Source organism: Oncorhynchus mykiss, chromosome 11, assembly GCF_013265735.2.
Source record: "Oncorhynchus mykiss isolate Arlee chromosome 11, USDA_OmykA_1.1, whole genome shotgun sequence".
Classification (NCBI taxonomy): Eukaryota; Metazoa; Chordata; class Actinopteri; order Salmoniformes; family Salmonidae; genus Oncorhynchus; species Oncorhynchus mykiss.
In genome coordinates, this window is record NC_048575.1 from 13,203,498 (window position 1) to 13,229,656 (window position 26,159).

At 41.1% G+C, this 26,159-nt stretch overlaps 1 protein-coding gene across 9 annotated transcripts in view; it reads right to left on the reverse strand.

Moving 5' to 3' along the window:
- Positions 1–26,159, reverse strand: part of LOC110535292 (histone-lysine N-methyltransferase 2C) — a 224,712-nt gene that overhangs the window by 108,938 nt on the left and 89,615 nt on the right. For all 9 annotated transcript variants that reach the window (XM_036934913.1, XM_036934915.1, XM_036934912.1 and 6 more), the window contains exons 7-9: positions 21,437–21,599; positions 17,430–17,601; positions 7,845–7,959 (exon numbers count right to left, since the gene is read on the reverse strand). In XM_036934913.1, the coding sequence (XP_036790808.1) occupies positions 7,845–7,959; positions 17,430–17,601; positions 21,437–21,599 (450 nt within the window). The remainder of the gene's footprint in view (positions 1–7,844; positions 7,960–17,429; positions 17,602–21,436; positions 21,600–26,159) is intronic.

Below are 26,159 nucleotides of genomic sequence, written 5' to 3' on the forward strand. Positions count from 1 at the left end.
ACCATCGGATAAAAACAGCTGGGAGACTCTTAAGGGACAGTGGAGAGATGGAGAGATGTGGAGAGGAGGGGGGGGGGGGGGGGGAGAATGAGGGGAATGGGGATAATGTGAAACAGCCGGGAGACTCTTCGGGGGACAACAGAGATAGAGGGGGAAAGAGAGACAGTGAGAGAGAGAGAGAAAGAGCGGGGAGGAATGGAAAACAGAAAGAGGAGGCCGGGGAGGGGTGAAAACAGTATCACTGTAAACAAGGGGACGTGATTTGAAGAGAGCTTCACATAAAAGCTCTTGTTCGTTCAGAGCTTATTCTCACCGCCACATTTTCCTCCCCGGTTGAGATAAATTGACAGCACTTTATTCCTCATACAAATACAGTGCCTTCAGAAATTATTCACATCTTCTCCATATTTTGTTGTTACAGCCTGAATTTAAAATGTATTAAATTGAGATTTTGTCACTGATTAACACAATGTCAAAGTGGAATTTTATTTGTCGAAAATGTTCTTATTATTAAAAGAAATAGACTGAAAACATTTCAGCTTTACAAGTATTCAATCCCTTTGTTATGGCAAGCCTAAATAAGTTCAGGAGTAAACAAGTCACATAATACTTTACATTGACTTACTCTGTGTGCAATAATAGTGTTTAAAATGATTTTTGAATGACTACGCCATCTCTGTACTCCACACATATAGATAATTGTAAAGTCCCTCAATCGAGTTGTGAATTTCAAGCACAGATTCAACCACAAAGACCAGGGAGGTTTTCCAATGCCTCGCAAAGAAGGGCACCGATTGGTAGATGGGTACAAATAAAAAAGCAGACGCTGAATATTCCTTTGAGCATGGTGAAGTTATAAATGAAACTTTGTCTGCTGTATCAATACATCCAGTCACTACAAAGATACAGGCATCCTTCCTAAATGATTTGACAAAGAGGAAGGAAACTGCTCAGGGATTTCAACATGAGGCCGATGGTGATTTTAAAACCAGTACAGAGTTTGATGGTTGTGATAGGAGAAAACTGAGGATAGATCAACAACATTGTAGTTATGCCACAATACTAACCTAAATGACAGTCAAAAGACGGACGCCCGTACAGAATACAAATATTCCAAAACATGCATCCTGTTTGCAACAATGCAGTTAAGTAATTCTGCAAAAAATGGTGTCAAAGAAATCTACTTTTTATCATGAATACAAATCGCTATGTTTGGGGCAAATCCAACACAATAGATCAGAGAGTACTACTTCATATCTTCCATCATGGTGGTGGCTGCCTCATGTTGGTCATGGGCAAGGTCTAGGGAGTTTCTCTTTAATAAAAAAAACATGTAATACAGCACAGACAAATTCACCTTTCAGCAGGACAATAACCTAAAACACAATGCCAAATCTACACTGGAGTTGCTTACCAAGACAGCATTGAATGTTCCTGAGTGGCCTAGTTAAGTGTTGACTTAGGACTTTCTGTTTAGCAATGACCAACAAGCAACTTGACAGAACTTGAAGAATGTTTAAAAGTAATAAATGGGCAAATATTGTACAATCCATGTGTGCAAACCTCTTAGAAACTTACCCAGAAATACTCTCACCTGAAAACCCTACAAAATGTGCTTCTAACATGTATTGTCTCAGGGGGGTGAATACTTATCTATTCAAGATATTATAAAAAAAATGTAAGTATGAAAAATAAAACAGGGGTAAATTATAATATACAGTCATTATTGCTCATAATTGACCCCTATCTTTGTGAGAAAAACTAAACAAAACCTCTTTCTCTGAGCAATTTTATTAGTATAAAAATAAATAATTCAAATATTGAGCTATATTGTATGCCAATTGTTTGGGGGTAATTACATTATTTCATACTAATAAAATTGCTCAGAGGTAGAAATTGTGATTGGTTATTTTCTCAAAAAAGGTAGGGGTAAATTATTGTCACCCCTAAAGATATGAATAAATTAAAACAGCCAAAAGTGTAGTATTTGGTCGCATATTCCTAGCACACAATTATTACATCAAGGTTGTGAATGTACAAACTTGTTGGATGCATTTGCAGTTCATGTTGTTTGTGTTTCAGACAATTTTGTGCACAATAGATATGAAATGGTAAATAATGCAGTTCATTTTTATGCATTTCTCACTTTTACTATAAATAAGAATATACTATGTTTCTAAGAACTTCCCAATTAAAATGTCAACACTACCATGATCCCGGATGAACCTGAGTGAACCGTGAATAATGATGAGTGAGAAAGTTAAAACCAGTTGCGTCTATGGGGGCGCTATTTCATTATTGGATAAAAAAACGTGCCCATTTTAAGCGCAATATTTTGTCACGAAAAGATGCTCGACTATGCATATAATTGACAGCCTTGGAAAGAAAACAGTCTGACGTTTCCAAAACTGCAAAGATATTATCTGTGAGTGCCACAGAACTCATGCTACAGGCGAAACCAAGATGAAACTTCAAACAGGAAATGAGCAGAATTTCTGAAGCTCTGTTTTCCATTGTCTCCTTATATGGCTGTGAATGCACCACGAACGAGCCTGCCCTTTCTGTCGTTTCTTCAAGATGTCTGCAGCATTGTGACGTATTTGTAGGCATATCATTGGAAGATTGGCCATAAGAGACTACATTTTCCAGGGGTCCGCCCGGTGTCCTTTGTCTAAATTGGTGCATAATCCTCAGGTGCGGGCATTTTCTCCTGGGATTCAGGAGAGAAAGCACACTTCCACGAACGATATATCATCGAAGAGATAGGTGAAAAAGACCTTGAGGATTGGTTCTAAACAACGTTTGCCATGTTTCAGTCGATATTATGGAGTTAATTTGGGAAAAAGTTTGGCGTTTTGACGACTGGATGTTCGTTTTTTTTTGGTAGCCAAACGTGACGCACCAAACGGAGCGATTTCTTCTAAACAAATAATCTTTCAGGAAAAACTGAACATTCGCTATCTAACAGAGTCTCCTCATTGAAAACATCTGAAGTTCTTCAAAGGTAAATTATTTTATTTGAATGCTTTTCTGGTTTTTGTGAAAATGTTGCCTGCTGAATGCTAACGCTAACGCTAAATGCTATGCTAGCTAGCTACTGTTACACAAATGATTGTTTTCCTATAGTTGAGAAGCATATTTTGAAAATCTGAGATGACAGTGTTGTTAACAAAAGGCTAAGCTTGAGAGCTAGCATATTTATTTCATTTCATTTGCGATTTTCATGAATAGTTAACGTTGCGTTATGGTAATGAGCTTGAGGCTGTATTCACGATCCCGGATCCGGGATGGCTAAGTGCTAGAGGTTAAAGGGTCAAATGATGATAATGATGTTGCAAATTAAAAGAAAATGTTATTTGTCACATGCTTCGTAAACAGCAGATGTGAGCATGCAATATAGCTCAGAATTAGAATGATTTATCTTACATATTCATTATTAGTCATCTTTATCAACGGTGTCAATCATTTCGGACATCAATGTATTTTGCTAGGTTGTCATCAATGCGCTATTGAAAATTCTGTTTTACCGTGATAAAAAAGTAAGAAACAGGGGCCTCCCGGGTGGCGCAGTGGTCTAGGGCACTGCATCGCAGTGCTAGCTGTGTCACCAGACTCTGGGTTTGAGCCCAGTCTCTGACACAGCCGGTCGCAACCTGGAGGTCCATTGGGCAACGCACAATTGGCCCAGCGTCGTCTGGGTTAGGGAGTGTTTGGCCGGTAGGGATATCCGTGTCTCATCGCGCATTAGCGACTCCTGTGGCGGGCCAGGCGCAGTGCAGGCTTACCAGGTCGCCAGGTGCACGGTGTTTCCTCCTCTGTATTAAGAAGCACTGCGGCTTGTGTTTCGGAGGACGCATGGCTTTCGACCTTCGTCTCTCCCGAGCCCGTACGGGAGTTGTAGCGATGAGAAAAGATAGTAACTACTAACAATTGGATACCACGAAATTGGGGAGAAAAGGGGGTAAAATTTAAATTGTCAAAATAAAAAATATAAAAGTAAGATACCGGAAACTACTCATCTGGCAACCTGCTGAACGGATGTCATTTCAATTGTTCAGGTTCACCATCAGCAATAGTTTGGGTAAAGTTGATTATTTCATTTGTGAGGCGCACTACATGGCCAAAGCGGGATGAGAAAAGAAGCCCAATAAAAACTTCCAAACGGCCAACGTTGTGGTATATATTCACTTATCGCTCATTTGTAAACTATAAATATTCATACATTACTAGCTCAAACACCTAATCTGCAAAAATGACAAGTTAATTAGTGGGTGATGGTGATTTCAGAAGCAAAGTGGGGGGACAAAAAATATAGAATTTAGAACATTGCCCTCCCTAAACTGATAGTGGTGGTCATCTGGTGGTAGATGCCTAGTCTCCCTTATGGCTCAGATCAGGTGCCTACAAAGTTCATACACATACATAATAATTATTATTTATTATTATTTTTAACGCACAAACAAAAACCATCAAGCACTATGATGAAACTGGCTCTCATGAGGACCGCCACAGTAAAGGAAGGGTTTCCTCTGATGCAGAGGATAAGTTCATTAGAGTTACCAGCTTCAGAATGCAGCCAAAATAAATGCTTTGGTCTGATGATTCCAAATTTGAGATTTTTGGTTCCAACCGCTGTATCTGAAACGCAGAGTAGGTGAACGGATGATCTCCGCATGTGTGATTCCCACCGTGAAGCATGGAGGAGGTGCGATTGTGTGGGGGTACCTTGCTGGTGACACTGAGTAATTTAGAATTCAAAGCACACTTAACCAACATGGCTACCACAGCATTCTGCAATGATACGCCATCCCATCTGGATTGCGCTTAATGGGACAATCATTTGTTTTCAACTGGACAATGACCCAAAACACACCTCCAGGCTGTGTAAAGGCTATTTGACCATGAAGGAGAGTGATAGTAATGGAGTTCTGCATTAGATGACCTGGCTCCACAAATCACCTGACCTCAACCCAATAGAGATTTGGGTTTGGGATGAGTTGGACCACAGAGTGAAGGACAAGCAGCCAACAAGAGCTGTTGGAAAATAATTCCTTATGAAGTAGGGTGAGAGAATGCCAAGAGTGTGCAAAGCTGTCATCAAGGCAAAATGTCGGGGCGGCAGGGTAGCCTAGTGGTTAGAGTGTTGGACTAGTAACCGGAAGGCTGCAAGTTCAAATCCCCGAGCTGACAAGGTACACATCTGTCGTTCTGCCCCTGAACAGGCAGTTAACCCAAATGTAATATGATCTTTCCAGGATAACTTTTCATTAATTAGAACTCAGAGGAATCTAGTGGATGTGACTTGTTCCGTTTCATTTCCAACCAATTTAGATTCTGGCTCTTTTTATTTTTATATATTTATTATTTACTTACTATTTAATACAATAATGTTTTAACATTTTGAAGATTAACAAATTATCTGGAATCATTCAGAAAATGTGGCCATACATGAGTTAGCTTAATTAGTGAATCAAAATTCTTGTGATAAAAGGAAATTGGTATCCTAGGCGAAGAGAATGATATATATAATCTCATACAATTCAGAAAGTAATATTTCATGATTGACTGTGTCATTGAAAATAAGAATTTGTTTTTAACTGACTTGCCTAGTTAAATAAAAAAAAAAAAAATGTAAGGCAAAATGTGACTACTTTGAAGAATCCCAAATATAATTTAACACTTTTTTGGTTATTCCATGTGTTATTTCACCATAATTCTACAATGTAGAAAATAGTAGAAAATAGTAGAAAATAGTAGAAAATAGTAAAAATAAAGACAAACCCTAAAATGAGCAGTTCACGTTTGAACTGGAATTGTTCCTAAAGATTTGAAAATTGCCAAAGTTATCTCCCTCTATAAATCTGAGGATCCAAGATCTTTCACAAATTAAAATCGCCTATTATCTGTAGTATCATGTTTTTCTAAAATCCTAGAATAATTGGTGTATAAGAGAATGTTCAAACATTTAAAATGAACACTGTATTCTATGAGTACCAATATTGTAAAAACTCGTAAAATCGACTCCACAGATATGGCTCTTTTGCAACTTGTGGATCAAATTTTTACAGCTCTTAACAAAGAATACAGTCTTGGCATATTTTTTGATTTATCCAACGCGTTTGACACAGTCAATCATGAAATATTACTTTCTAAATTGTATGAGATTATATATATCATTCTCTTCGCCTAGGATACCAATTTCCTTTTATCACAAGAATTTTGATTCACTAATTAAGCTAACTCATGTATGGCCACATTTTCTGAATGATTCCAGATAATTTGTTAATCTTCAAAATGTTAAAACATTATTGTATTAAATAGTAAGTAAATAATAAATATATAAAAATAAAAAGAGCCAGAATCTAAATTGGTTGGAAATGAAACGGAACAAGTCACATCCACTAGATTCCTCTGAGTTCTAATTAATGAAAAGTTATCCTGGAAAGATCATAGTACATTTGTCTGCAGCAAAGTGATGAAATCTGTAGGTATCATCAGAAACATTAGTGGTTTGGTTCATCAGGCTTGCTTCCTAACTCTATACTATAGCTTCATTTACCCATATCTCATTTACTGTAATAGTGTCTGGGCCAGTACATACCCACACAAAATTACTCATCATACAAATTACATTTACAAGACTAGCTGCCACCAGTATCTCAGTATCTTGTCTATTTATGACATTAATGTCAATTATACACTTTCATCTAGAAATACTCATACCTCCCAGACAGTTTACCTTTCAATGGATTCTTCCAGGTTCATTCTGACATCCATCTATGTAACACACTGCAATAACCTTCACCCTCCCCACTGCCGCACCTCACAGTCAGTTCTCTATCAGATAAAGAGGTACCATACTCTGGAATTCTTATCTTCACATTGCCGAAAGCTCATCATCCCTCAATAACTTCAAGCGAAGAAAGGGGGTCAGCCTGATGAACCAAACTACCCAATAATCCCCTCTATGTAGCCAGACAGAAGCCACTCCTCAGTAAAAGGCACGACAACCCACTAGGAGTTTGCCTAAAGGACTCTCAGACCATGAGAAACAAGTTTCTCTGGTCTGATGAAACTAAGATTGAACTCTTTGGCCTGAATGCCAAGCGTCACATCTGGAAGAAACCTGGCACCATCCCTACGATGAAGCATGGTGGTGGCAGCAGCATCATGCTGTGGGGATGTTTTTCAGCAGCAGGACCTGGAAGACTAGTCAGGATCGAGGGAAAGATGAATGGAGCACAGACCAAGGCAACAGGACAAGGACCCTAGGAATACAGGAAAGACAACGCAAGAGTGTCTCTGAATGTCCTTGAGTGGCCGAGCCAGAGCCCGGACTTGAACCCGATCGAACATCTCTGGTGCGACCTGAAAATAGCTGTGCAGCGACACTCCCCATCCAACCTGACAGAGCTTGATAGGATCTGCAGAGAAGAATGGGAGAAACTCTACAGATACAGGTGTGCCAAGCTTGTACCGTCATACCCAAGAAGACACAAGGCTGTAATCGATGCCAAAGGTGCTTCAACGAAGTACTAAGAAAAGGGTCTGAATACTTATGTAAATGTAACACACTTGTTAAAAAAATAAAAGAAAAAAAAGTTTAAAAAATTAAACAGTTTTTACCCTGTCATTATGGTGTATTGTGTGTAGCAAAAACAATTTAATCCATTTTAGAATAAGGCTGTAACATAACAAAACGTGGATATAGTCAAGAAGTCTGAATACTTTCCGAATGCACTGCATTGAAGTGTCTTGAAAGGGAAAGATGCACATCCCCTACACGCTCTTGTCTCGGCTCGACGGTATTCCGTGTTGTGAAAGGTGTTTGGAGTGTTTCTTACCTTGCATCGCCAGCCATTGGTGGGGATGGATTCCATGGCAGGCTGGAGACAGAAGGTGTGATAGCCTTTGTCACACATGTCACACACCAGCATCTTGCTGTCCTCTCCCGGGTTCCTGAAAAACAGACACAGTAGAGGGAAAGATGACACACACACACACACCTAATAATATGATCTCAGTGTACAAGACATTAGGAACACCTTCCTAATATTGGGTTGCATCCCCCTTTGCCCTCAGAACAGCCTCAATTCATTTGGGCATGGACTCTACAAGATGTCGAAAGCATTCCGCAGGGATCCTGGCCCATGTTGACTCCAATGCTTCTCACAGTTGTGTCAAGTTGGCTGGATGTCCTTTGGGTGGTGGACCATTCTTGATACACAACTGTTGAGCGGGAAAAACCCAGCAGCGCTGCAATTCTTGCCACACTCAAACCAGTGCACCTGGCACCTACTACCATGCCCCTGTCAAAGGGACTTATGTCCACAATCCTTGTCTGAATTGTCTCAAGGCTTAAAAATCCTTCTTTAACTTCTTGGTGACTGGGGGGCAGTATTGAGTAGCTTGGATGAATAAGGTGCCCAGAGTAAATTAGTATATTTGGATAGAAAACACTCTGAAGTTTCTAAAACTGTTTGAATGATGTATGAGAGTATAACAGAACTCATATGGCAGGTGAAAACCTGAGAAAAATCCAACCAGGAAGTGGGAAATCTGAGGTTTGTAGTTTTTCAACTCATTGTCATTCCAATATACAGTGTCTGTGGGGTAATTTTCCTAAGGCTTCCACTAGATGTCAACAGTCTTTAAGAACCTTGTTTGATGCTTCTACTATGAAGGGGGGCCGAACGAGAGGGGATTGAGCCAGGTGTCTGGCAGATTGTGACGCGCGGTCATGTGAAAGTTAGCTTGCATTCCATTTCTTTTCTACAGACAAAGGAATTCTCCAGTTGGAACATTATTGAAGATTTATGATAAAAACATCCTAAAGATTGATTCTATACTTCGTTTGACATGTTTCTATGACCTGTAATATAACTTTTTTGACTTTTCGTCCGACCTTTTGGCTGGACTAGCACGCGCATTTGGATTTATTTACCAAACACCCTAACAAAAGGAGGTATTTGGACATAAATTATGAACTTTATTGAACAAATCAAACACATTGTGTGGAACTGGGATTCCTAGGAGTGCATTCTGATGAAGATCATCAAAGGTAAGTTAATATTTATAATGCTATTTCTGACTAATGCTGACTCCACAACATGGCGGATATCTCTTTGGCTATTTTGGTCTCTGAGCGCCGTACTCAGATTATTGCATGGTATGCTTTTTCCGTAAAGTTTTTTTGGAATCTGACACAGTGGTTGCATTAAGGAGAGGTGGATCTAAAGTTCAATGTTTATTATGAGTATTTCTGTAAATTGATGTGGCTCTCTGCAAAATCACCCCATGTTTTGGAACTACTGAACATAACACACCAATGTAAAATGAGATTTTTGGATATAAATATGCACTTTATCGAACAAAACATACATGTATTGTGTAACATGAAGTCCTATGAGTGTCATCTGATGAAGATCATCAAAGGTTAGTGGCTGTGTTTTTCTGTGACTTGGTGGTGACCTAACATAATCGTTTGTGGTGCTTTCGCTGTAAAGCCTTTTTGAAATCAGACGCTGTGGCTGGATTAACGAGAATTGTATCTTTAAAATGGTGTAAAATATTTGTATGCTTGAGGAATTTTAATTATGAGATTTTTGTTGTTTTGAATTTGGCGCCCTGCACTTTCACTGGCTGTTGGTGAGGTGGGACGCTACCGTCCCTAATATCCCAGAGAGGTTAACCTGTCTTCTCCCCTTCATCTATACTGATTGAAGTAGATTTAACAAATGACAATGTTTTGTATATTCAATGTATGAGACACTTATGGAGACACACAAAAAAGAGAAAAATGACACCCACCCACACACCTAATAAGCAACTAACACAATCTGAGAAATTGGCAGTTTGTTTCCCGACCGTGTCGACAGACAACCTAACAAACCGTCAACTGTTGACTCTGGTCCTCCAGGGTCTCAGTGTCTATGGGCTCTTTAACAGTGACTCATTTCGAGTCTGGGACTTGGACAATCGACTACATTCATTTATCAATGAAGTATGAGGAAGAAAAGAAAGCCAGCCAGACAGTTGGGAGTTTGAATTTAGTTTGTCAATGGGGGAGGTTCACATAGTAGGTTATGTTTAATACAATATATTTTATCACACACCACATTGTGGACAATACCTTTTTTTTTAACAGTGTTTATAGGAATGAGAAAATAACATTTCCTTCAACAGAATCAAATTTGCTAAGCTTCAAGATTCAAAATTTGTTCAGCCAATCAAACCTGCCATTAAACTGAACCCGCAATCGAGAACAGTCCCTCTACGGCGAATTTTGGTTGGATTAACAATGTTTGAAGAATAAATCAAGAGACCAGAGCGTAAGATTTATGGTGTACGCATGTGTGTGTGCAGCGTAGGGTTATGATATTAGGGAAGAGGCTAGAGCCCTGAGATCTATCAAATCCCAGCAGCCTGTATTTCAGCTGACGCAAATCCAACCTGAATGAAAACATCATCTGAGATTTACAACTGTGCAGTGGAGTCATTACCGCCCGCGCACACACATCTCTAGATCACTCCGCGTCCCCCCCCCCCCCCCCCCTGCCAATTCCACAGTGCTCCATCTGGTAAAACTGCACTATACATTTCACTATGCTTTTCCCCCCTCTCTCTTCCTTCCCAGTTCCTTTGGAGGCTAAGCACCATGATGCAGGGATCCAAAATAAGGTAGGGTGGAGGTGGGTGTGTATGTGTGCTTGCATTATGAGAGGATAGCAGGGGTATACGGTAGGCCTCTTGCCCCTACAGACAGGCTTCACGGTGGGCATCTTGCCCCTACAGACAGGCTTCACGGGGGGCCTCTTGCCCCTACAGACAGGCTTCACGGGGGGCCTCTTGCCCCTACAGACAGGCTTCACGGGGGGCCTCTTGCCCCTACAGACAGGCTTCACGGGGGGCCTCTTGCCCCTACAGACAGGCTTCACGGTGGGCCTCTTGCCCCTACAGACAGGCTTCACGGTGGGCCTCTTGCCCCTACAGACAGGCTTCACGGTGGGCCTCTTGCCCCTACAGACAGGCTTCACGGTGGGCCTCTTGTCTCTACAGACAGGCTTCAGGGTAGGCCTCTTGTCCCTACATTCAGGCTTCACGGTAGGCCTCTTGTCCCTACATAAGGCTTTACAGTTGGCCTCCTGCCCCTACATACAGGCTACATACAGGCTTTACAGTAGGCCTCCTGCCCCTACATACAGGCTTTACAGTAGGCCTCCTGCCCCTACATACAGGCTTTACAGTAGGCCTCCTGCCCCTACATACAGGCTTTACAGTAGGCCTCCTGCCCCTACATACAGGCTTTCAGTTCCCACAATCTCAGATGTCATCTCTTTCAACATTAAGAGCTTCTGTTAAATTCTGTCCATGATTGACAGGCTATGACACGCAAATGCTATGGAGATGAACCTGCATGTCTCACGTGGGATTCCATGTCAAATCAACAAGCACACCAGAGACTAGCGTGGTGATTATCACCCTACCAAAAACATGGCCTTGGTCCATGAAATTAACATTTTCATTTTTGACCATGCAGAGTTTAGGAAACTCTATAAAAATCATTAAAAGCCCAGCTTCAATGGAGACAACTTTAGGTCACGCTCTGTTGGTTTTTCATTACTTCATTTGCTGGCCCCTGGAGCATTTTGAATCGTAATATGTCTCTGCAAACATAGTCACCACCGTCTTTCATCTAATCTTTACTATATACACTGGCTTGAGAAAGTATTTCTACACCTTGACATATTCCACATTTTGTTATAATTTAAAAGTATTCACAACCGAGTCAATACATGTTATAATCACCTTAGACAGTGATTACAACTGTGAGTCTTTCTGGGTATGGATTGTACAACATTTGCACATTATTATTTTAAACATTCTTTAAGCTCTGCAAAGTTGGTTGTTGTTCATTGCAAGACAGCCATTTTCAAGTCTTGCCATTTTAAGGCCAAAAATTCAATGTTGTCTTGGTAAGCTACTCCAGCATATTTTTGACCTTGTGTTTTAGTCTATTGTCTTTTAAAAGGTGATGTTGTCTCAAAGTGTCTGCTGAAAAGCAGACCGGAAAAAAGATTTTGCCTGTTCTTAGCTTCATTCCTTTTCTTTTTAAGCTAAAAAAAACAACAACTCTGCCGTCATTGCCGATGACAAGAATACCCATAACATGATGCAGCCACCACCATGCTTGACAAATATTAAGAGTATTACTCAGTGATGTGTTGTGTTTACCCAAAACATAACGCTTTGTATTCAGGAAATTAAGTAGATTTTTTTGCCAAAATGTTTTGCAGTATTACTAAAGTGCCTTATTGCAAACAGGATGCATATTTTAGAATACTTTTATTCTGTACAAGCTTCCTTTTCCCTGTCTTTTATGTTCGTATTTTGGAGAAACTACAATGTTGTTGATCCATCGTCACAGCCATTAAACTCTAACCGTTTACATACAGTTGAAGTCGGAAGTTTACATACACTTAGGTTGGAGTCATTAAAACTCGTTTTTGTGCATGACACAAGGTATTTTTCCAACAATTGTTTACAGAGAGATTATTTCACTGTATCACAATTCAGGTGGGTCAGAAGTTTACATACGCTAAGTTGACAGTGCCTTTATACAGCTTGGAAAATTATAGAAAATGGCATGGCTTTAGAAGCTTCTGATAGGCTAATTGACATCATTTGAGTCAATTGGAGGTGTACCTGTGGATGTATTTCAAGGCCTACCTTCAAACTCAGTGCCTCTTTACTTGACATCATGGGAAAATCAAAAGAAATCCAATTTGAGACCTCCACAAGTCTGGTTCATCCTTGGGAGCAAAACGAGTCCTATATCGACATAACCTGAAAGGCCGCTCAGCAAGGAAGAAGCCACTGCTCCAAAACCACCATTAAAAAAGCCAGACTCTGGTTTGCAATTGCACATGGGGACAAAGTACTTGTGGAGAAATGTCCTCTGGTCTGATGAAACAAAAATAGAACTGTTTGGCCATAATGACCATTGTTATGTTTGGAGGAAAAGGGCAGAAGTTTGCAAGCCGAAAAACTCCATCCCAACCGTGAAGCACGGGGGTGGCAGCATCATGTTGTGGGGATGCTTTGCTGCAGGACAAACTGGTGCACTTCACAAAATAAATGACATCATGAGGGAGGAAAATTATGTGGATATATTGAAGCAACATCAAGACATCAGTCAGGAAGTTAAAGCTTGGTCGCAAATGGGTCTTCCAAATGGACAATGACCCCAAGCATACTTTCTAAGTTGTGGCAAAATGACTTAAGGACAACACAGCCAAGGTATTGGCTGTGGCCATCACAAAGCCCTGACCTCAAAATTTGTGGGCAGAACTGCTTGTGCAAGCAAGGAGGCCTACAAACCTGACTCAGTTACACCAGCCCTGTCAACTTATTGTGGAAGCTTGTGGAAGGCTACCTGAAGCGTATGACCCAAGGTAAACAATTTAAAGACAATGCTACCAAATACTAATTGAGTATATGTAAACTTCTGACCTACTGGGAATGTGATGAAAGAAATAAAAGCTGAAAGACATAATTATTCTCTACTATTATTCTGATATAACTGAGTTTAATGCATTTGGCTAAGGTGTATGTAAACTTCCGACTTCAACTGTATACGTGCCCCGTTTCAGGAAACTAGGCTTATGTCATGGGTCACTAGTTCACAGGAGAGCCATTTGAAAGTACTTGTTTTTTTTAATCAAAATGGGTTTTTGGGCAGAAATGCCTTCTCGAACATCTGAACTTCCATGTGCCTTAATAAGAAACTTGTGTGCCATCTGTAAATACCAATGAAATTGTTAAATTACAAGCCAAGTTGGTTAAGATACAGAAAAAGACAGAAACCTCTTCTAGCAATGATTGGCTGAGATAATGAGTGAGCTGGACATGCCGAGAGATGAGTTTGGATTGGTCTGCCATATAGCACACTTCTGTCTATTTGAGCTGGTCAGAATGTGTCGGGTAATCCCGCCTAACGCGGCTTTATTTTTAAAGTTTTGCATATTAAAACTTAACAAAAGACGTCACTGCAACAACTGTTTCAGAGCACTCTGGTCTAAGTGTACCAGAGTGCAGAATAACTGATGAATTTACGAACGCTGAACACCGATTGAATATGGTCGGTGTCATTAAACATTGACAAACAAGCTTAATTAAATTGTTTCCAGGAGCAGTTACAGTCACCAACGCTCTGGATAGCATGAAAACAGTTTATCCAGCTCTGCTAGGGCGAGTAAAATGGTCAGAGATTGGGTGGGGGCTAAAGTTGAAATAATTCAAATAAATGTTAAATTATTTGTACCTGGAATTTGTCTTTCAGTTATCAGTAGGACACGCCTGACTCTCCTCCACCAGTCATACAAGGAAAATGGTCTAATGCCTCAGGTTACACCTGAAGCATGAGGACTTGCAGTGAGTGCTGAACTTCAACAACTACTCAGAGGATAATGCAATAGTATTACCAGGACAACACTGGTGGAAACTGCTGCCATCCCACGTGACAAAAACAACAGTGTGGCGTCTCTGCAAGGATTCCATGACAACACGGTATGTAAAGCAAAAAAAAAACGTTTGGATTATTTAATTGAGCTCCCAACATGACTGGCACTACTTTTATCGACCACACATTGTTTCATGTATTTTGTTTAGTCAAGCTGTGTGTCATTTTAACTTCCAGTTTCCAATATTATGTTTCTGTATGCAGTGCTGCTGCTCTGAACATTTGTAGGTAAGTGAAACTTACCTGACAATGATGCATTAAAAAATTATATTATGTTTAACATTGCATTTTCTTTTCATTAACTTATCTTATTGTTCTTTTGTTGTTGGCAGGTGCACTATCCTTCTGACCCTATGCAGCCAGGTCCCATCTACTTTCTATCTCCTCGCAACTGCAGTGCCCAAAACAAGAACAAGTTTGTGCTCTGGTACTGTGCCTGGCGGACCATGCACAAGCTCCACCACAGTTTTGACCTTCACTTCCTGATCACAGGCCACACAAAGTTTGCCCCTGACTGATGTGTGGGCATCAACAAGCAGCGCTTCAGAAAGAACAGAGTGAACACTTTGTCTGAGATTGCTGGTGTTGTGAAGGACAGCACTGTGACAGGGGTCAACATCCCACAGCTGTTTGGACTGGAGGATGGTACGGTGCTGGTGGAAAGCTACGGCTGGCAACAACACCTGACTCCATACTTCAGACTGCTGCCACAGTTCAAGCAGTACCAGCACTTCAGGTGAATATAATTTCATTGCATTGTATGAGGTTCTTCTTATCTAAACTTGGGAGGTGAATTGATGTTGTAGAATAATAGCGAAGACATCAAAACTATGAAATAACAAATGGAATCATGTAGTACCCAAAAAAGTGTAAAACATCAAAATATATTTTACATTTCAGATTACTCAAAGTAGCCACAATTTGCCTGGATGACAACTATACACACGCTTGGCATTCTCTCAACCAGCTTCGTGAGGAATGCTTTTCCTTTACGCTGTGGTCTAACTTATCCCAAACCATCTCAATTGGGTTGAGGTCAGGTCAGGTGATTATGGAGGCCAGGACATCTGATGTAGCACTCCATCACTTTCCTTGGTCAAACAGCCCTTACACAGCCTGGAGGGGTGTTTTGGGTCATTGTCCTGAGCCAGATTTATCATAGCGAGTAATGACAATGCGCAATGCCAAACGTTGGCTGGAGTGGTGTAAAGCTCGCCGCAATTGGACACATGAGCAGTGGAAACGGGTTCTCTGGAGTGATGAATCACGCTTCACCATCTGGTAGTCCGACGGATGAATCTTGGTTTGGCGGATGCCAGGAGAACACTACCTGCCCCAATACATAGTGACAACTGTAAAGTTTGGTGGAGGAAGAATAATGGTCTGGGGCTGTTTTTCATGGTTCGGGCTAGGCCCCTTAGACCCAGGAAATCTTAACGGGGAAATCTTAACGCTACAGCAATGCCTAGTTAAATAAAAGGTTACATAAACATGTTTTTTTAAATACACACACTACCGTTCAAAAGTTTGGGGTCACTTAGAAATTTCCTTTTTTTTTTAAAGAAAAACACATTTTTACGAGCACTGGAAAAATGCATGAAAAAGCTCTGCGACACGGTAGGGTCCACTCGTTCAGACTGGCCTTACTTCCTCATTTATAAGAATACAAGCCTGAAACGATTTCTAAAGACTGTTGACATCTAGTGGAAGGCATAGGAACTGCAAATGAAGTCCTAAGTCAATAGATACTGTAATGGCATTGAATAGAAAACTACAAAACCAAAATAAAACTACTTCCTGATTGGACTTTGTCTCAGGTTTTCGCCTGTTAAATCAGTTCTGTTATACTCACAGACACTATTTTAACAGTTTTGGAAACTTTAGAGGGTTGTCTATCCAAATCTACCAGTTATATGAATATCATATCTTCTGGGCCCGAGTAGCAGGCCGTTTAATTTGGGCATGCTTTTCATCCAAAATTCAGAATGCTGCCCCCTACCCTAGAGAAGTTAAGGTCTCGGGGTGGGTGACCACACCACACGATGGCTACTATCAAACACCGCCAACTAGCGCACACCGCCAACTAGCGCACACCGCCAACTAGCGAACACCGCCAACTAGCGCACACAGCCAACTAGCGCACACAGCCAACTAGCGCACACAGCCAACTAGCGCACACAGCCAACTAGCGCACACAGCCAACTAGCGCACACAGCCAACTAGCGCACACAGCCAACTAGCGCACACAGCCAACTAGCGCACACAGCCAACTAGCGCACACAGCCAACTAGCGCACACCGCCAACTAGCGAACACCGCCAACTAGCGCACACCGCCAACTAGCGCACACAGCCAACTAGCGCACACTGCCAACTAGCGCACACAGCCAACTAGCGCACACAGCCAACTAGCGCACACAGCCAACTAGCGCACACAGCCAACTAGCGCACACAGCCAACTAGCGCACACAGCCAACTAGCGCACACCGCCAACTAGCGAACACCGCCAACTAGCGCACACAGCCAACTAGCGCACACAGCCAACTAGCGCACACAGCCAACTAGCGCACACAGCCAACTAGCGAACACCGCCAACTAGCGCACACCGCCAACTAGCGCACACAGCCAACTAGCGCACACCGCCAACTAGCGCACACAGCCAACTAGCGCACACAGCCAACTAGCGCACACAGCCAACTAGCGAACACCGCCAACTAGCGCACACCGCCAACTAGCGCACACCGCCAACTAGCGCACACAGCCAACTAGCGCACACAGCCAACTAGCGCACACAGCCAACTCGTAAAACGGCTACTAATGCATACAGCTAACTAGCACAGTGGCTACTAGTGCATACAGTTAATTAACAAGCTCACATCTGGTAAGTTATGCTACAGAGTCGACCCTTACCTGCAGGTCAAACAGACTTTGCACTCGGGGCACTGCCAGCCGGCCCTCTTCAGGGGGGTAACACCCACGTCCAAACACGCCCCGTGGTAGTGCTGCCCACACGCGGTACAGAAGAGCTGGTCCTGCAAGTCCCCAGCACTGTCACACAACAAGCACTTCACCTCCTCTTTAGCTGTGGGTGAGGAGAAAAAAAATAGTAAAAAGGGACAGTTTAGGAAAGGGACATAATATTAAAAAAGACAGTTCAGGGAGGCACTATATTAAAAGACAGTTCAGGGAGGCACTATATTAAAAGAGAGTTCAGGGAGGCACTATATTAAAAAAGAGAGTTCAGGGAGGCACTATATTAAAAGACAGTTCAGGGAGGCACTATATTAAAAGACAGTTCAGGGAGGCACTATATTAAAAAAGACAGTTCAGAGAGGCACTATATTAAAAGACAGTTCAGGGAGGCACTATATTAAAAGACAGTTCAGGGAGGCACTATATTAAAAGACAGTTCAGGGAGGCACTATATTAAAAGACAGTTCAGGGAGGCAATATATTAAAAGACAGTTCAGGGAGGCACTATATTAAAAAAGACAGTTCAGGGAGGCACTATATTAAACGACAGTTCAGGGAGGCACTATATTAAAAGACAGTTCAGGGAGGCACTATATTAAAAAAGACAGTTCAGGGAGGCACTATATTAAAAAAGACAGTTCAGGGAGGCACTATATTAAAAGACAGTTCAGGGAGGCACTATATTAAAAGACAGTTCAGGGAGGCACTATATTAAAAGACAGTTCAGGGAGGCACTATATTAAAAGACAGTTCAGGGAGGCACTATATTAAAAGACAGTTCAGGGAGGCACTATATTAAAAGACAGTTCAGGGAGGCACTATATTAAAAGACAGTTCAGGGAGGCACTATATTAAAAGACAGTTCAGGGAGGCACTATATTAAAAGACAGTTCAGGGAGGCACTATATTAAAAGACAGTTCAGGGAGGCAATATATTAAAAGACAGTTCAGAGAGGCACTATATTAAAAGACAGTTCAGGGAGGCACTATATTAAAAGACAGTTCAGGGAGGCACTATATTAAAAGACAGTTCAGGGAGGCACTATATTAAAAAAGACAGTTCAGGGAGGCAATATATTAAAAAAGACAGTTCAGGGAGGCACTATATTAAAAAAGACAGTTCAGGGAGGCACTATATTGAACGACAGTTCAGGGAGGCACTATATTAAAAAGGGAAATTTCTAAATCGTTCAACATAATATTAATAACCTCCAGCACTATCCCAACTGGGACTGGGCGATATATCAAATTAATTAGAATTTATTTTTTAGCGCAATATTCCAAAGGAATGTATTGCAAGAATCAAAAGGGTGAGGTGTGGTTATTTTTTTATGAGCGTTTGTTTCATGTTTTCTTTTTGGTCTCGTCTGCTCCTTTTGCTGTAACTGTGCACCTTCCCATTTACACACACCAAGCTCCTCCCCCTGCCACAACAACAAAGACGAGAGATCACGCTTTCCTCTCTGACAAGCGGTTTCAACTCACTATTTGCAGAATCGGTCATATGGACACTGAAAGACATTGAGAATTTATTTTACTGTAAACTTTCTAACAATACCTATGTCTCCACTCCTCAAATTGCTCCCAGAACAGACACTGAAACAGTTAGACCACGTACTGCTAGTAGCATGTTAGCCAAAGACTGCTATACTAGCGGTCTAGTCTATGTTTAATAAACGTGCTATAAGCATAAAACACAATTATATAAGGAATCGGCAACTTGTTCTCATTCTGAGAAATAAGGTAGGCCACTTGATTTCAACATTCAACAAAGTGGACAGGCTAGCATGCTGTTCAAACCGTTGGAGACGGACAGAAGGGTGTGTTTAAAACCATTCAACTGGTCTAGCAAACAAATCCAAGTTGGCTAAACTTGAAATTTAAAGATTAGCTGGCTACTCAGTAGCATGTGGCCTTGTGCTTGAGAGATTGCCGATGAGGCCTGTGTCCTTGTTCTATAATGTCTGCTACAAGAAGTTAGTCAGTATTAGTTCATGTGCATTATGCATGGTTCTGGGTAAATTTGTAACAAAAAGGGGATTTTCATAGACAGACTTGAAAGCCAGATCAGTGATTATTTTATTCGCCTAGGTATAATGCCAAAAGCCCTGAATTCATTAGATTATTGCTGACTGTTTGAAATGCAGTGTATATGATCTTTAAATTGTACAAAGCTTATTTAGATAAAACATTATTTATTTATTTTAAATAGAGATATCGTAAATCGCCCGTAAGGTTGAAAAACATATATATTTTTAGGCCATATCGCCAAGCCCGAACTTCAACGTACAGTATGTGAAAATGCTGCGTTTATGTTTTGTAGTCAAAAAGGAAGTTACGTTGTTCCAATGGCATCATCTGGTGTGCATAATGTGATCTTAACCAATGAGTAGACAATGACTATTCATAATTGGCTGAAATCATGACACACATCAGATTATGCCATTGGGGGAAAAAATATTCGGTTTTGACACAAAACATAGAAACCTGTATACGATGATATTGGAGATATGAAGTTGAAAAAAGGGAAAGGAACATTTCACACAACAGATGGCCTGGGATGTGGACTTGTTTCAACATGGGACCACGTGAGGGTTCAAAGCCTCTGACAAAAATGTATTTTGGAGTGACCTGCCATGGACCATTAGGTTAACATTAGGCTAAAGGGTGCAAAAATGTTTACATACATTTCATCCAATGAGAAAGTAACATCACTTTGAATTTAACACACTGCAAAAACATACAAAGGGTGATTTGAGTGAATTTCATAATAGACATGACCAAAAGGATGTGGACACCAGCTCGTCGAACATCTCATTCCAAAATCATGGGCATTAATATGGAGTTGGTCCCCCCTTTGCTGCTGTGACATCATCCACTCTTCTGGGAAGGCTTTCCACAAGATGTTAGAACATTGCTGCTGGGACTTGCTTTCATTCAGCAATAAGAGCATTAGTGAGGTCGGGTACTGATGTTTGGCGACTAGGCCTGGCTCGCAGTCGGCGTTCCAATTCATACGAAAGGTCTTCGATGAGGTTGAGGTCAGTTCTCTGTGCAGGCCAGTCAACTTCTTCCACACCGATCTTGACAAACCATTTCTGTATGGGGACATTGCCATGATGAAACAGGAAAGGACCTCCCCCAAACTGTTGCCACAAAGTTGGAAGCACTGAATTGTCTAGAATGTCATTGTATGCTCTAGCGTTAATATTTCCCTTCACTGGAACTAAGGGGCCTTGGCCGAACCATGAAAAACAGCCCCAGACCATTATTCCTCCTCCACCAAACTGTACAGTTGGCACTATGCATTGGAGCAGGTAGCGTTCTCCTGGCATCCGCCAAACCCAGATTCATCCGTCGGACTGCCAGAACGCGTTTCCACTGCTTCAGTGTCCAATTGCGGTGAGCTTTAAATCACTCCAGCCGACAGTTGGCATTGCGCCTGGTGATCTTAGGCTTGTGTGCGGCTGCTCGGCCATGGAAACCCATTTCATGAAGCTCTCGACGAACAGTTATTGTGCTGACGTTGCTTCCAGAGGCAGCTTGGAACTCGGTAGTGAGTGTTGCAACCGGGTAGCGGATTTTAATGCGTTACGCACTTCAGCACTCGGCGGTCCCGTTCTGTGGGCTTGTGTGACCTACCACTTCGCAGCTGAGCCGTTGTTGCTTCTAGACGTTTCCACTTCAATAACATCACTTAGCTGACCAGTGCAAATATTGCAGGGCAGAATTTTGTATTATTAATGCAACTGTCAGCAATGAATTGGCTGAAATAGCCAAATCTACTAATTTGAAGGGTTGTCCACATACTTTTGTATATATAGTGTACCTACGTGACACTCACTGACAATATAGCCTATACCAAGTCAAGGCTGTTTGTTTCACATCTATAGTGTAATCCAGTTGTCCTCATTCTCCCAGTGGAACACAGGATCTATACTCACATGTTTGTGAGGCCAGCTGGAGGTGGTCAGGGCAGAGGAGGGTGTGTCGGCGCAGGTCCTGGAATGTTCCGGCGGCGGCAGCGCAGGGGAAATGGTACGAGCGGCAGCAGCCCTCCTCACAGCACTTGATGGATGCCCCAAGGCGCTTACAGTATGCACAGCACTGCAAAACAGAGAGAGAGAGCATGAGACAGCGAAAGAGAGAAAGACAATGATTAAGAAAGCTAGTTCGAATACTTAGTTTTTCCTGATTCACTCAATAACGCCTATAAGAAAACAACCTGGTCATTTTCGAGAAGAAACCAGGGGTATTCAGTGATTTGAAACCTTTTGAAAAGTTACAGATCGAAATGGAACAAGTCGAGCCTGACAATTGCCTTTCAAGGTGACAGGCAATCATATCATTTCTATACAATACATTTCAAATCGGAACGTTCTGAACAGACCCCTGGTTGAGCTGATCAGGTTTTCAGGCATCGTGATTGGTGGCTGGAACCATATGCTTCATCTTTACGGCCAATTAACCACTGGCTCTATATTTAAGTTTCAGCACTTACTACAAGCTTTACAAAAATGTCATACTAATTCACACGTTGACCACAATCGCTAGGTATTGACACATTTCAGCTCTAACCCCCCAGCCTAAAAAGCATTGGTGCTTTTACACACAAAATCTCATTATTTATTGTCAGGCCTCACCAGTGAAATGAAGAAAATAAAAGCATATTGGATTCAAAACCCAGGTTCAAATTGAAGCCAACCTCTTTAACAGTAGAGAATTGTGATTATAGTAAAAAATAAATTAAAAAAATAGACTGCCTAAATGAGGTGCTCTGGTCAAGGCGAGCGAACCTGGCTCTAGCACCTGAATATACATTGACATTTCCGTGGCCAGAGAATGCGAGTTCTCCTTTGAATAATGAAAACTGTCAAGAGTCGAGAAAGAATGGGGCCTTCAAGATAAAATGGTTCAAGTCAGCACTTCTGTTGCTCACTTTCTCCTTCTCTTCTTTAACTTTCTCTGCCTCTCCTTAGTTCTAGCAAACCCTTGTCAGGGGGGGGGGGGGGGGGGGGGGGGTCAAATACAAAAACCTGCAAATACCTTTTAACACCAAGTGTTAGACAATTATCGCCCATGCGCCAGTGGCTTCCTGGGGGCATCATGGGAAGGACATCCTGTGGCATGTTGTCGTATGCGGGACCATGCCCGGCTCGGGACAACACAGACAATAACTTATTACCAAAGAAATATAACTTTTAGTCTTATTATTCAAGTCAATGTTCTGTAATTCTATTGATATGCTTACTATACCCATCAAGTCCCTTGAGATGGCATAGGGAGTAATGAAGGAAAAATGTATCCCCTTCAAAATGACACCACCCTCTCTTCAAACCTTAATCCTCCGTTGTTTTGTTGAAAATAATAATCAAGCAAGACTGCTGTAATCGCATCACAGTGTGGTACATGGTTCTCTTTCATAATCTACGCTAAAGCAGAAATATAAAAAAATGTGTAACTGGAATGTTTCCATCTCGCCATACTGGCTTGAGCCCACTTCTCCCACAACGCCCCAAAGAGTAATAGTTGAGGCAAAATGATAGTGGCCCACCCCTACAAACCATCCCTCCCTCTACAAATAGCCAAAATGGCTACCGTCCAAATGGACCAAACCAGAGAGGAGAAATGCAATGGATGGATATCTGGTCCTGTGCTACTTAGAATAGAACAACAAGTTGGACCGGCCTGGTATCACATAACTGTTGTTTCACCATTGTGCTAACCCAAACCGTACTGTGCTGGCTTGGAAATGTTATTTTCAGGACGGTTCCAGCCACATTGGTGGAAGCGTAACCAGGGAAGCACAGTACAGCTTGGCTCAGTAGTATCAAGAGGGTAATTATAAAATAGCTTCTTCCAGTTAATGATAAGCACGCATCCATTAAGAAACTGACCATAAAAAAACATCTAAATCTAAGTGATTGATGAGGAATTCAAAAACTGCACAAAGGGAATGGCAAATAAGTCTGGCTGTACAGATGATTGGCAAACATACTGTAATTGACAATGACTTTTTCATTGGCAAGATTAGCAAACTTAGGCATGACATGCCAACAAACTCTGAACCTTCCAATCCATGCATTAATGAAAAATTATGAAAGACACGCATTGTCATTTCTAGTGTGGAAGGGGTGTAAAAAATGATTGTTGTCTATCAATAATGACAACACCTGGTACTGACAACTTGGATGCAAAATGACTGAAGATGGTAGTGATCTACACTGAGAAACACCTTTATAATATTGACTTCAGAACAGCCTCAGCCTTCGTTCCACTAAGCGAACATATGGAATTGTTTAAAGATAGTCAAACCAAGGATCATTCAGCCATTTGATTTAGAATTTTAAGATCACTTATGGTATCAAAAAAAAAAGTTACAAATATTTGATGACCATTGAATATGTCATTAATGCTATTAGCCCATAGAAACACATAGAAACACATTGAATAACAGATTCCTGACATGGTACAGATGTTACCCGCACAAAAATTCAAAGGAAGTTCGTTCTGATGTGTCCGTCCTATATCTGAGAGATATAAGAAAGACCAGGAAACTATTTATATACTGTATTATTTTAGTTTTACAGGTATTGAACCCCTTATTTTAGCAATCTCCATATATACTTCCATTCATTTTTTAAACTGGTACTGGGGTCTTTCAGACGAGTCTCTTTTCAGCTTCTATCTCAAGGCCATTAGACTGTTAAACAACAACCACTAGCTCATAAGAGGCTGCTGCCTAGAGGCATAGACTAGAAATCACTGGCCACTTTAAGGAATGGAACACTCGTCACTTTAATAATGTTTACATATCTGGCATTACTCATCTCATATGCACATACTGTTTTCTATACTATTCTACTGTATCTTAGTCACTTAATATTTACATATTTGGCATTACTCATCTCATTTGTATATACTGTATTCTATACTATTCTAGGGTATCTTAGTCACTTAATATTTACATATCTGGCATTACTCATCTCATATGTATATAATGTATTATATACTATTCTAGGGTATCTTAGTCACTTAATATTTACATATTTGGCATTATTCATCTCATATGTATATAATATATTATATACAATTCTAGGGTATCTCATATGTATATACTGTATTCTATACTATTCTACGGTATCTTAGTCTGTTCCGCTCTGACATCGCTCGTCCATATATGTATATATTCTTTATTCATTCCTACTTAGATTTGTGTGTATTGGGTTTATGTTGTGTAATTTGTTAAATATTACTGCACTGTCGGAGCTAGAAGCACAAGCATTTCACTACACCCGCAATAACATCTGCTAATCACGTGTATGTGACCAATAAAATTGATTTGAATCTTGTGGGCATCCTAGAGGAAAACAACCGACATGTACGTGAGAGAATCACCTTTCCACAGAGATGTGTAGCCCAAACTGTTCGGATGATACAGACAGAAGTTGGCAGAACAGGCTGCTATGAGATCAGATGATTTCTGTGATGCTGTTCTTTCTACAGAGGGGTCATAGTCGTTTGTAGACCAAAGCATTCGGACGGTACAGACGCTTTGGTGAGAAGACTGATTTTCAGGATGCCTCATGGTCTGACGAACACTGCAGATACCTCTAGCTTAAACAGATGGATTTTGATGGGGATTTCTTCATGATAATTATATTTCCGCGGGGCCACGGAAATTGTAGGAGGAGGGTTAGCCTGTCTCCTCCCCTTCATTGACACTGATTGAATTTAACAAGTGACTAAGCTCGCTTCACGGAATCAAATCAAACTTTGTCACATGCGCCAAAAACAAATAGTGTAGACCTTACCGTGAAATGCTTACTTACAAGCTCTTAACCAACAGTGCAGTTCAAGAAGAGTTAAAAGATTGACCAACTAGACTAAAGTAAAAAATAATAAAAAGTAACACAATAAGAATAACGAGGCTATATACAGGGGGTACCGGTACAGAGTCAATGTGCGGGGGTACAGGTTAGTAATGAGGCTATAGACAGGGGTACCGGTACAGAGTCGGTGTGCAGGGTACAACTTAGCTGAGGTAATTTGTACAAGTAGGTAGGGGTGAAGTAATTATGCATAGACAATAAACAACGAGTAGCAACAGTGTACAAAAGGAAGGGGGGGAGGGTCAATGTAAATAGTCCGGTGGCAAATGTATTAATTGTTCAGCAGTGTTACGGCTTGGGGTAAAAGCTGTTGAGAAGCCTTTTGGTCCTAGACTTGGCGCTGAAAGAAATTGATAATAAAGAGGTACTGGGAGCTGTTCTGTTAGACTTCAGTGCAAGGTTTTGACATTATCGATCATAGTCTGCTGTTGAAAAAACGTGTTTTATGGCTTTACATCCTTTGTCATATTGTTGGTCGATAGTTACCCACCTATCATAAAAAAGAGGGTATTCTTTATTAATGTAAGCCTCTCTAACACAAAGTAAACCTCAAGGTAGCTGTCTTGGCCTCTTACATTCTCTTATTTTTTACTAATGACCTACCTACCACTAACCTTGAGTAAAGCATGTGTCTATGTACGCTGATAACATTAGATAACACAGCCAGTGAAATTACTGCAACACTTAAAGAGCTGCAGTCAGTTTTAGAATGGGTGGATGGTAATAAGCTCATCTTAAATATATCAAAAAACATAAACCATTGTATTTGGGACAA